This window comes from Buceros rhinoceros, unplaced genomic scaffold, assembly GCF_000710305.1.
Source record: "Buceros rhinoceros silvestris isolate BGI_N320 unplaced genomic scaffold, ASM71030v1 scaffold16765, whole genome shotgun sequence".
In the NCBI taxonomy this organism is placed as follows: Eukaryota; Metazoa; Chordata; class Aves; order Bucerotiformes; family Bucerotidae; genus Buceros; species Buceros rhinoceros.
The window spans coordinates 1-12,520 of record NW_010413557.1 but is presented as its reverse complement, the minus strand read 5'-3'; the positions used below and the strand labels follow the sequence as shown (position 1 = coordinate 12,520).

At 38.6% G+C, this 12,520-nt stretch overlaps 2 protein-coding genes across 2 annotated transcripts; one reads left to right on the top strand and one right to left on the bottom strand.

Moving 5' to 3' along the window:
- The first annotated feature begins 601 nt into the window (after positions 1-601).
- RBP4 (retinol binding protein 4, plasma) lies at positions 602-7,026 on the top strand. The gene is made up of 5 exons (XM_010136796.1): positions 602-724; positions 1,350-1,486; positions 1,617-1,723; positions 3,347-3,559; positions 6,666-7,026. The coding sequence occupies exons 1-5, from the start codon at positions 602-604 to the stop codon at positions 6,677-6,679; spliced, it is 594 nt and encodes a 197-aa protein (XP_010135098.1). The 3' UTR covers positions 6,680-7,026.
- Positions 7,027-7,843: 817 nt separating this feature from the next.
- FFAR4 (free fatty acid receptor 4) lies at positions 7,844-12,052 on the bottom strand (the record flags this gene model as incomplete). The annotated part of the gene is made up of 2 exons (XM_010136795.1): positions 7,844-8,306; positions 11,924-12,052. Coding segments are annotated over 2 exons (537 nt in total), but the record flags the coding sequence as incomplete, so codon positions are not given.
- Between the last annotated feature and the right edge of the window lie 468 nt (positions 12,053-12,520).

Here is a 12,520-nt window from a genome sequence, read left to right as displayed (position 1 = left end):
TGTAACTGCGTTGAACTCATTGGGTAAGAAGGACTTTGGACTGTGGTGTGTAAAATCAGAGGAGGTGGAGGCAGCTCACTCTCCCCCTGAAAAGTTGGGGTGCCTCTTCCTTTGTTGTCCCCAGACACATACACACCGCTTCCCCCTGGTGCGAGCTCTGCCTTTGGTTTAAGAAAACCAAAGAGAGGTATTTGCTCCTAGCGCCTGCTTGGCTGCAGGACAGGGTCAAAAATCACCTGAGCCCATGGATATTATGCAAAAGGCTGTTAGAATACATCAACCCGCCTCCCTACTCCCCCTCCAATACTTGCTTTGTACCTTGGTGGGTTGCGAAAGCCCCAGGACTACATAAAGCATTCCCTGTCTGGGTGTCCCGCCACTGCCATCAACGCTTGGGTTCTCAAGAGGCTACAGAGATCAGTACTGTCTGTAAGGGACCCTTCTGTGGCAGGCTGGGGTGCCTTGCCTGCGCATGCATCAGGGAAAAGCTGCATGATGCCCTGGGGACCTGTCAGGGCAGCCTTCCTCCCCTCCTCGCTTGTGTGACAGAGCCTGTTTCTGATGCTATTCTCTGTCTGTTTGCTGTTGCTGCAGGGACGGCATGGCGAGAGCTCTGCCCTTGCTGCTGCTGCTGCTGGCACTAGCACTGATGGACAGCAGCAGAGCACAGCGGGACTGCCGAGTAAGCAGCTTCAAAGTCAAGGAGAACTTCGACAAGATCAGGGTAAACTTCTTTCCCTCCTGGATCAGTGATGTTTTGCCTAGCTCCTTTTCCCAGGCTACAAAATCTGGATTCAGCAGCACCAGCATGTTCATGTTTTCACTCTCAAGTCACAGACTGCAATACTGAGAAACAGAAGTGTGTGATGCTGCCACACCTCCAGAGATGCTGGATCCTGATGTACCTGATAAAGGAATACTGCAGAAACTGAGGTTTAACAGACTGGTCTCAAACTGTATAGTCTAAACAATAGTGTAGTGATTTGGTCGTTTCTGTGAAAAATTAATACTCGGGTTTTTGCAGACATGATTGCAAGGAAAAAGCATTCATACATGGATCTGTGAAGAGCTGCCAAATGTTATCCTCTTCCCACCAGATTTTGTAGTCTAGATACTGGAGAATTGCAAATGCAAATAAGATACCAAAAAAAGAGCTAATTCCTTCACATACCCTGGCTGAACCAGGACACGTGGGTGGGTTTATGCTGTTGGAACAGCTAGATTTGTTTCTTAGGTACCTCTCTGAGGCATGGTGTCCAAGATCTGCATGTCCTCCCCTCTGTGATGTCACGTCTGTAATGTTTTCCATACTTCTAGGTCTAACTGCAGTGTCTCTTGTTTCCTTGTAGTACAGTGGCACCTGGTATGCCATGGCAAAAAAAGATCCTGAGGGGCTGTTTCTGCAGGACAACGTGGTAGCCCAGTTCACCGTAGATGAGAATGGACAAATGAGTGCAACTGCAAAGGGCAGAGTCAGACTCTTCAAGTAAGCTGCTTGCAATCTTCCTCTTGTTCATTAAGGAACACTAAGCTTACTGGTGCTCTAATCCTACCTGCTACCGCTGTGCTGTCTGTGCTGCCAGGTTTGAATGTGTTTTCTTTCTCTCTGGCTGCAGTAACTGGGATGTCTGTGCTGACATGATTGGCTCTTTCACCGACACAGAGGATCCTGCCAAGTTCAAGATGAAGTACTGGGGTGTTGCCTCTTTTCTGCAAAAAGGAAGTGAGTACTTGGCTACTGAAGATGCAGAATTACTTGGGAGCCTAGTTATGTTGTACGTCCATGCTAGGGAAGCAAAAAAGTAATGCTGGATTTCCCAACCACACTTAAGACATGTAATAACTATCATAAAGCAAAGCTTTAATGTGAATAAGTTAATCGTTACCTTTTTTATGGGACAGCTGGTTGACTATCTTGAAACAAGTGAAGACCAGGCCTTTGTATATCTTTGTATTTTATTTGTTTGTTGCCAAACAATATAAGCAAAAGTCACTGTTTGGAAAGAAATGAAAGGCAGATGAAGTACTTGAAGTCTTGGTTTAGTTCAGAACTTTGTTATCAGCTGCTTCTCTTCTCTCTGAAAAGCCTAATGTCAGTCCTGCCCGAGCAGGGAATATTTTGCAACTGCTATTTTGCTTGGGCTTGTGTCTGCAAACATAGAGATTTATCTGTTTTAAGAAACAAATATGATCCAGCATATATATTCATATTTTTCTGTCATCTGTCACACCCAGCTCAAAATTAGTTTATAGAGCCAAGTAGAGATTCAGACACTTGTAGCTCAAGACATGTCCGTGGGCTGTTTCCAAGAGAAGTAGTTGGAATTTGGAAGTGATTTGAGCTCCCTTCTCTCCAAAGGCACAGTTACAAAGAATACTTTGATGCCAATTGTTCTTGAATTCTTGCCAAATCTTCTCACAGCATGCTGCTGAATCATGTTTTCATGGATACTTCAGATTGTTGGCTGACCCTAGACTTTACCTTTCCAAAAGCTGTGGTCCTCACCCACACAAGAGACAGGGAAGAGAACATCCAGTGTTGCCTTCAGCAGCACAGACATAGCACAAGGGAGGATCTTTTGCTCCAGAGATGAAGGTGCAGAGACGACAGTTTTTACTGCAAACACCTAGGTTCACTTCTGTTAGCACCAGGTGTCCGCGTGAGCAGGTATTTATCAGATTACCTAGCTAAATAGTTAAGAATCCTCTGAAACTGTTACTGTGTTTTGAGAAAAGGATTTATGCTAGAGCTTGTAGCAAATACATTTCTAACATGCATGGAAACTGCGTGATAAACTTCGTCCTTAAAAATACAGTTTAAGTAACATCCCTGGTTGGAAAATAGTTATGGTTTTGAGTAATCTGGAGCATGACTACCATGACCAAGAGCACATTTAGCTTCACTATATGACTGTTTCCCTTTTTTGGTTAAAATAAGAAAGCTTTCTTTGTACTTCATGGTAGCTACTGTAATACATGGTTCTTTTTTTGTGTTTGTTGCCACGTTTTATAATGATGTTCAGGCATTTATTAGCACTTCTTCATGCTGCTCTTGTTCTGCACCCATGTTAGAGGAGAAGCAGTGGTGCCAACCATTTCCTCTTCTCCCTAGCACTGTTGCTGATAAATAGGCTTTTAAAAAAAAAAAGAAACAAAACCTAAACTTTCCCCAAAACATGGAAGTAAATACTGAACACAGGAGTAAACTAAGAGCTAATCTGTTATCATTCATACCTATCTTCATCATATTATTTTCTTTTCAGAGTTATGGCAGCAATCTCTTTAGATTTGGTAGATTTTACTTGTGCCTCTAACACTTTTATTTCTTTGCTATGGCTTCTTCCAGATGACGATCACTGGGTAGTGGACACAGATTATGATACGTATGCTCTTCATTACTCCTGCCGCCAACTAAATGAAGATGGCACTTGTGCTGATAGCTATTCCTTCGTGTTCTCCCGCGATCCCAAGGGATTGCCTCCAGAGGCACAGAAAATTGTCAGACAAAAGCAGATAGACCTCTGCTTGGACAGAAAATACAGAGTTATTGTTCATAATGGTAAGAACTTTTTTTCTGAAGAATTTCATTTCAGGATTTAATGACTAAAGTGCTGGGAGTCTCTTGCTCATAAATAGCAAAAGCTTGAGGTCTTTTACTTGGTGGCTCTAATATTGTCTTTTGAAAACTGGAGCTTGTAGTAAGGTATCTCGAACTTTTACTTCCCTTATCTGAAGGAGAGCTAAGGTGTATAGATTTTATGCGGCATATCACATCAGCTGCAACAATAATTGGAGGAAGTTGTAAAACAATGAAATCAACGTAGTATGAGCAAACATAGTAAGGATAAACGTCATTGTTGCTGTAAAAAGAAATTACATCTCTTTAATCAGAACTCTGCCTTTCTCCACAAAACAGCTGATGAAGAGAATAGAACGTATTTTCAAAAGCGTCTTTGAAAAATTCTTCATAAAGTGCTTTCAGGGAAAATCTGAGGTCTTGGAAAGAATACCTTATAGCAGACCCTTTCTCACAGGTTCTCATGCCAACTGTTTCACAAAGGGTTGTGGAAGAGGAACATATCCATCACACTGGAAGTATGACGCTATCTTGAGTTATATAGTCAGGCTGAACATGCAATACAGGGAAGGATATAGATCAGCTCACTTGTGCTCAAGTACATTAGAAAAGGCCAAATGGTAATTCATGCTGCTTTAATCATTGATGTAGAAGAAAACGTAATATACTTACTGATAAAGATTACACCCAAAGCGGTGAACAGTAAAGAATGAAGAAGACAGATCAGAATATTTAGCACAAATAAAATAGTAATGTAATAATAGTAAACCCCTATCCACCCCCCCTCTCGTATTCTGGAAGACACAGTATCTACAGAAGACTTGGCTGGTGAATCAGCAGAATGTGAACTCTCAATGTAATGCTGTGGCCAAAAGAGTTAATGCATAAACCAAGGAAGCAGAAGTTGAATGTACACACTCGTATGAGACTGTTGTGCTTGGTGTAGGTTTCCTTGATATGTCATCTTTGATGATAATCATAACTCGAAAGGGTACCGAGGATGAGTTAGAAGTTTCAATGACGAGCGGAGGAAAATTACTTAAAATTTGTAAAATGTGTCCTCTAGTGAGTGCTTCAAAGACCTTGCTCTTTCCTCCTCAGAAAGAGATTAAAGGCTGACCTGAGCAAAGTCTGTGCTTGCCCACACAAGCAATGGGGATTGGATAATAAAGGATTTGCAAACATAGGAAAAATAAATTAAAATGGATGGAACTTTAAACTGGACACATTCAGTGCAGAAATAAACAGCCATTTGTTTAACTCCAAAGGTCATTAACCTTTGGAACAATTTATCAAGAGCTGATGTATGTTCTTCATCACTAAAATCTCTAAATCAAGATTAAAGGTTTTTCTAAATCACATGTTAAAACAAACTGGGATTGACTGAAGGAACTTTTCTGTATTATGAAGAAAGTCAGAACAGATGAGCACAGTCAGCTCTTGTGGCTCTATTACCTGTTCATCTGACCTATAAACAGAGAGTAATATATTGCTATGTTGTAAAGTTGGTGTGCTGATAAGAGGGTGCCTGAAAGATCTGCTAAGGTGGATGCTGTTTAGAGTACTGATTAGTGACCTGGAAAAAGTGCCTGACAACAACGAAAATAAAAATTTTTGTCTTGAAAGATAAAGACAACACAAAAGACAGCTGAGATTTAAGGCAGTCAGGACTAAGAGATGTCATAAATGCAAATGAAATTGGCTTTTGTGAATGATACGAACGATTGCATAAAGGGTAGGATAAAAAAGAAACAATGTCATTATATAAATTCATTATTTTTTTTGTTTGAATGCTGCAAAAATGCTCTCCAAATGAAGTAGAGCAAGAATAAAAATTTATGAAGATGAGAAAACAAAATAATGAGATGATTAGGGATGTTCTTTTATAAAATCAAAGTGCAGACATACAGCTGGTGTGCTGTGATTTTGAGAGGTGTGTGTTACGGTGGTTCCTTCTGTTTCTGTCAAACACATAGAAAGTACTACCTACCGTAAAATCAGGACACTGGGCTAGTCCAAGTGCTGGTCTGATTCAGCGTGGTGGAATCTGCGTTTAGTCTATTCTTTCTACACCACGTGAAGATTGCAAGGCCATTAATGTACTGTCAATCTTTGCAAGAAAGGATGAACCAAAGAGACATTTAATATATTAATTTATTAATAAATTGTGATACTTTTTTTCAGATATCTCAGAACTTCTATTTAATAGAGTCCTCATGTTTTCTTTCACAGAATATAGAACTAATAATGTAATTTAAAAATAAAAGCTCAGAATGCCTTTTGAAAGTTCAGCCTTAAATATTCTTTGACTTCTTAAACTTAATTTAAAAGTTGATCATGCTGCCTCTAATCTGTTCTAGAAATATCAAACATAGCAAGTTGCACTGAGTGCTGTGTTCTTTGTCTGCTATCATAATTTATATTCAGATGTTAGACGGTGAGTGCAGTGTCTGATAAGACTATATGGGTTCCATGCTGATTGTAAATGAAAAATAGTAGCTTGGATCCTTATTGCTGACTTCTTTTAATTGAGGATTATGACAGCGTTTATCTTTATGAGCGCAGCACCAAAATACTCATGAAACTTGAAAGGCAGGAATTTGCAATTTCCCCTTACTGTGATCAGGACCTGTAATTACCTTAGTGTTAGTTAGATGCTACAAGAATAGGGTTGTGTATTCTAATCGTGCATACTCTGCCTATGTCTTGAGGCTGATTTTTTTCCCCCAAAGATTTTCCATTAGCACTTAAATTACTACTTTAGTCAAATTACACTCCCCCCAAAAACTAATAGATGTACAAAACTTACCTTGATGGGAAAAAAAGTATTAAAATGCTTAGGTCAGGTGTAACAGATTGGATGAATTAATGTTTTGTTCCTTGTTGAAAATTATTCGGAATTATAAACTGCAGAGAAAGGCATTTACTTTGTCATTATGAGGACCAGACTGCTGGACTCAAGAGCACTTCAAAGATATTATATATGTACGCATTTTAAATTTGGTGAAAGTTTGTCTATTTTAATTTTTTCTGGTGTGGTTTAATTAGTGTGGCTGAAAAATAAAATTTTGGGGTTTGTGTGTTTCAGGATTTTGCTCTTAAGGAGATCCAGAACTACGGAGAGAAACCATGCAACAGCACCATGGATGTAAAGCTAACGCATTGATCAGGTGTTCTCTTGAAAACCTTTCAAACGGCTTCATTTAGATTTGGGGTATATTTATCTGAGCTGTGTAGCTCACTTTGTTAATAAACCAATGAAACACTTTAATAAACTTGGATTACAGGAGATACAAATTGTTTGTATGCAAATCTGTACATATGTAGACATTGGTTTTATTAGCAAACCATTATCTTAATGCCCTGCTTTGAACTGGTGACAGATGGTGATAATTAAGAATTTAATCCTTCTTTTTTTTCAGTTTCAATTTCTGAGTTTTAATTAAAAAAAACCCCAGTATTTAATTTGTTTTCAAATATAAGGTCATCTTTTTTCTAGGAAATACTGGAAATCATTCCCAATAGCAATTTAGAAAGGAGGAAGGGGTATCAGTGACCCTACGTATCACTGATTATCTTTATTATATGACTACTGAATACATAAAAACACGCATCTTTTTAAAAGAGCTACTTTACACATAACAAGTAAACATGAATTTATTTATTCTTTATTTATAAATAACAAGCATTATGTCCACATCTTTAATTTGAGATGGAACCAAACTGGTCATTCACTTGGTGATAATACATGTTTATCATCATGTTTCTCACACAAAATTGGTTAGTCTGTTCAATCCTATGTTCAGGCAGTCAATTATCTAAGCGTATAATCAAGTGCCTTTTTACATGGGATTTAAAAAAGAGCACATACTTTCTGCTTTCACTAGAGTAGATACTTTCTATTTTCACTAGAAAGTTGATCTCCCTTACTCAGTAGAAACTAAAGAGTAAAAATGGATCAGGTGCCCTCTTGACAGCAATTCACTATAACCTCATCAAACGTAATGACATTTATGCCAAGTGAAACTGTAACCTCATAGAAATTAACTCTTCTATTAAGTACTTATTTCAAATATATTTTACATTCACCAAGATGCCGTATTCCTATTTATTTCAGTGTAAGTGGAGAATTCAATCCATTGGATTAAATTGTCTAAATTACTGAGGCAAAGTGGTGGAGTCGAGAATTTTACCTGCAGGAATCAAAATACAGATATAGCGGGTTTTTTCCTTCTCTGGCATATAGTACTATAACATAGTGACCTATTCAACCTGGGATAGTGTAACATCCAAAGCACGGCACTGCTCAGACTTTAAATAATTATCTGGTAATGACGGACAAATTTGGTTGTTCACGGTTGCTTCTTCTTGCAGTGGTGTCTGTACCAGCCCCATGCCTTACAGGGTTCCCTGTGCAACAAAGGATAATTTCCTGACATTTACGTCTGAAATGGGCAACATTATACAAAATTGGATTGACAGCAGAGTTGGCAAAAGTAAATAACACTATCCAGAAAAAAACTGATGGCAAAATATTTAAATCTTGTTTGAAGTTCTGGACTAATATTAAAATAATAGTTACTATAATTGGGCTCCACATGAAAAAAAATGAGATCATCAACACAAAGAGGGCTCGGAATAGTTTGTAGTCTTGCTGAGAAATGCGAATCTGATGATTTTCTGAGTAGGCTAAACCAGCATTTAAACTCCTTCTTGATGCTTTTGTAATCTGCAGTAAAGAGAAGAAAGTAACTTTCATTGAAACCTAGAAAAATTATTGACAGACATTTACAAGTGCAAAAGTAAATCTCAGCACATGATGTTTCTGTTCTGAAAAGTGATTACAGAAAAAGGATTGCAGAATTCCAAATTTACTATCTGTCAATGGTTCCGCTTCAAACATTCTCCCTTTACTAGCAACTTTTTCTTTTCCTCTCAGCTGTGAACTCACCTTACTGTATTAGTCAAGCTGGTTGTTCTCCTCATGGCTCTCTCCCAGCCATAAATACTTTTCCACATAAAACAGAGCCTTAATAACTCATGAAATCCCATTAACTTCAAATTAGGACCTCATTTGTTCTATCTAAACAACCCATTGATTTTTTTCACAAATGCAAACTGGAACATAGTTAACAATCCTGTTGATGCACAAGAAGGAACATAATCCAACTTTCTTGTGGTCATGCTGATATTATAAGGTAGGTATTAGAAGGAGCATGAACTTATTACAGTAACTAGATCACGATATGTTTTAAATGTGAACAGGATTTTATGTTAAGTTTCGTGTAAACTTTTAGTTTTTCAGTCAGTAATCAGAATTGCTTTCTATGAACTAACCTGAAATCTTACGGATCCTTTTGTCACTATGAAAATCTGTGTCCTGTGAAAATATCGTCTGATGGAATAAACCAGACTATAGGCAGTTTGGGAATCTACTGTTCCTGGGTGTGAATCATCTGTTATTAGGTAGAATATGAATCCCAATCACTTGCAGAAAACGCTAAATCTCATGTTTTACATCCCTGTCTTCATTGACCCTGGTACAGCACAGTTAAATCAGTTATATTTTACATAAATAAAAATGAAATATTTAGCAAAAATTTATGCTAAATAATGGAGATGCCATTTTACCCCCCACATGGGTAAAGAAGGGGCATTTGCAAAAGCCTGGAACAATTCTGTGTCTAAGTAGGAAAATCAAAAGGTGTAAGACTGTTCCTGCCACTTTTATGTGTGACATTTCCCTTTAGCAATAACTAAAGAAAGGATAACACTAATACAAGTAATACTTAATAGCTTCCTGGTTCAGGTAAGGATGAAAATGGTTAAATACATATATATTGTGTAATTTGTCATTCTTTCTTCAGTTTTCTGAATTCACAGATACATGACCTAGAATAAATATTAAGAACGTACACATCTAACAAAGATTTCAGTACAATGTAAGTGGATAAATAAAAACTGGTGACCCAGAAATGAGCTTCTCAACAGCTGCTGAGCATGAGAAGGGAACAGCCTAACTAGCTGCATCCGTGATTTAAAAGAGGCAGAGAATTCCAATGCTCTGAGCAAGTAAAACTATTCGAGCCTGATGATTTTCTGCTTTATACACTTGGAATCCAGAAACTAGGCTAACTCCTCCAAACAATCCAACCCAAGAGGTGTTCTCAATGAGCACCTAACCTGTCTTATTAAGCATGAAGTTTTCACAAAATACAAAGGACTAATATCCACTTCTAATATAAAAATGGGAAAACCAAGTTCTGCACCCTCCTCAGCCTCTGCTGTTCAGAACGGCTACAGAATGTCCTCATCAGATACCTTTGTACCTGTCCCACATAAGAACCCTCCATCTTTCACGCTGGAGCTGTACAGCCTAGAACTAAGAATGCAAGAATCACCAGGACTGCAGTAAATAAGATGAAACCGCATCTTAAGGAGGCACTCAATGGAACTGGGATGGCGGTGATATGTTTTGGATCCCCTTTTGGTCTGCTTAGTATAAGGAATCTTGATACCTGTCATGTGTACCTGGACCACACTCTGAGAACCAAGAATTTAGATGTCATGAATATACAAGTATGTAACTCCCAGAACATGAACGTCTTTACTAGTTCTAGCCTCTTATCTAAGTCTTGCCTGAGAGGGGGAACAGTGCAAAACCAACTAACTTAATTACAAATCACAACTTCTAATCCGTGTTATTTGAATACACAAATGCTCTGGACTGCTTCCAGCAACACTGAGCACTGTACTCTGTGTGCACTGGCATCAGGAACGTTCTCCTGGGGTGAATCTGCTCTTTGGCATGGATCAGATATTAAGACATTCTACAGCATGAGTTCTAGCTGCTTCCTGGAGAGCTGTGTGGAGGAGGAGGTTCAGTTATAACAGATGGGATCCTGCTATGGGCCTTGGTCCTTTCTCAGTTCAGGAGAAATGGTAATGCATCTTAGCATCTGTGTTACCAAGCTGGAAAAGAAACATGAGCATGGCAGCACAGGGCTGTCTTGTAATCCAGAATTTCAAACACTGTTTGGGGTTTATAGATCCCTACTTGCCATTTTGTTTTCTAAATTTACTTGTTGTAAACTGGAGTCTGCAAGGACAAGAGAAGCACCATTCCTGTCCTGGTCTCTGACCAAGGGCTCTGGCAGGTTTTTGCAGTTCTTTCCAAGGGCTCAGACTTGCCAGAGTCACTGTATGTTCTTTAGCTGCAGCAAATATGAGACTGCAAAAGGAAAGTGCTGTGCTTCACTAGAAGAGGTTTACCTAATGCATTTACCTCGAGGTTATAATGAGCTTACAGAGCGTACAGAAACTAAGAGCTAATGATTTTGATTATGAGTTTAAGCCTGATCAATAGGCAAGTACATGTAGAACCCAGACTCCTGGTCCTAGGTTCACTGAAACATCTGGTGCATGTACTCACAGCCCCTTGGTGTTCAGCATTTCATCTTTTAATTCTCTGCTCAATAATCTGTGGTTTTGAGGTTCCTTTCAAAAAATATCAATTTTTCTTATATATATAGTATGAGAAGTTTAATTACCAAATACAGGAATCAAGAACCTTTCAGGGGCAATTGCTAAAAACTAGGCATTGCAGTGCCTAGTTTGAAGATTTCTAGCTCTTTCTTGCTGTTTCTGGAAGAGGAAGGGATATGAAATCAGATGTTTTAAAAGGAATTCAGGTAACTAATGCTTGCTAGAATATAGATTAGAACTCTGTGGTGCCTGGTGTCTAGGCCTCTATTTCAGCAGTTAAACAACATTTACTAAGAAAGAAAGTGGAATCACAATGTTTAATTTACAGTTTTTGTTTGCAAAGCTTGTAATTGTGGAGCACTAAGAATAATCTAAGGAGATCTCTGTACTAAAAGTACACGCAGAAAATCAGTAGGTCTAAAAGCGGATGGATTTTTTTCTAGTCCTGCCTCTCTTTGTGCCCTTACAAATCCCTTGAGACTGGAGTTTAGGCTCAAGGAAAGCAAAATGTGGTTTTTACTTATTTCAAATGCTTGACTCTTTTAGCATTGAGGAGATTGACAGTCTTTCAATATGAACAGCACATAAATGGAGAAGTGTATTGAATACCATATATAAATGAAAACAAACTTTGTGTTGGACTTCTGGTAATGTGCTGTTTAAGCACGTTCTTAGTTGAACCGTATAGGCTGTTACATATAGGTCGAAGTGCCTCACTTCATATCACATATTTACCACGTCCTGAGCAAATGATATTTATTCCCTTTAGGTGTATTTGTATTCAGTGACAGTACATTGATGCCTCGTGAGTAACTGTTTGCTTCCCTTTGTTCTACAATGAAATTTAAAGGAAAAACGTACCTGTAAGATTTTGGAATAACTGATGACAATGACTAATCCTGGTATTAGAAAGAAAACAACGACAAAGGTCACATCCCAAACTATTTCTCCTGCAATGCTGGGCCAAACCAAGGTGCAAATCTGAATATCCTGTTCACAATGAATAAAGAAGAAAATTAACATTGTACTGTTACTTCTACTACAAAGTGGTCCTTACTTCCATCTGTGCCTGTGGAGAAAATGCCTGCGGACTAAACAGTCTGTGAAAACTTTCTGCTCAAACAGAGCAGTCAGTTAATGTAGTACTTCATGGTTTTAAAAGCCCATAAGATGATAAAGAAATGTGTTGTCCAATATCTAAATACTTCCATAAATTTCATTTCTAATACTGACGGCAACTTTAAATATTAAACTTACAGACCTTAAACTTAACCATGCATTGGAGTGTGTGGTTGGGTGCACTTTCGTCTACATTTCAAATTACTAGGCAGAAAAAACCCGTGCTTGGACATTCCGTACGGCGGCTGCCGCATGTGCTCTCCCAGGATGCTGATCCCTCGGGAAGGGGGAAGCGTGCTGAGAAGGGGATTTCCGAGCCGCAGGGGGAATGCAGAAAAA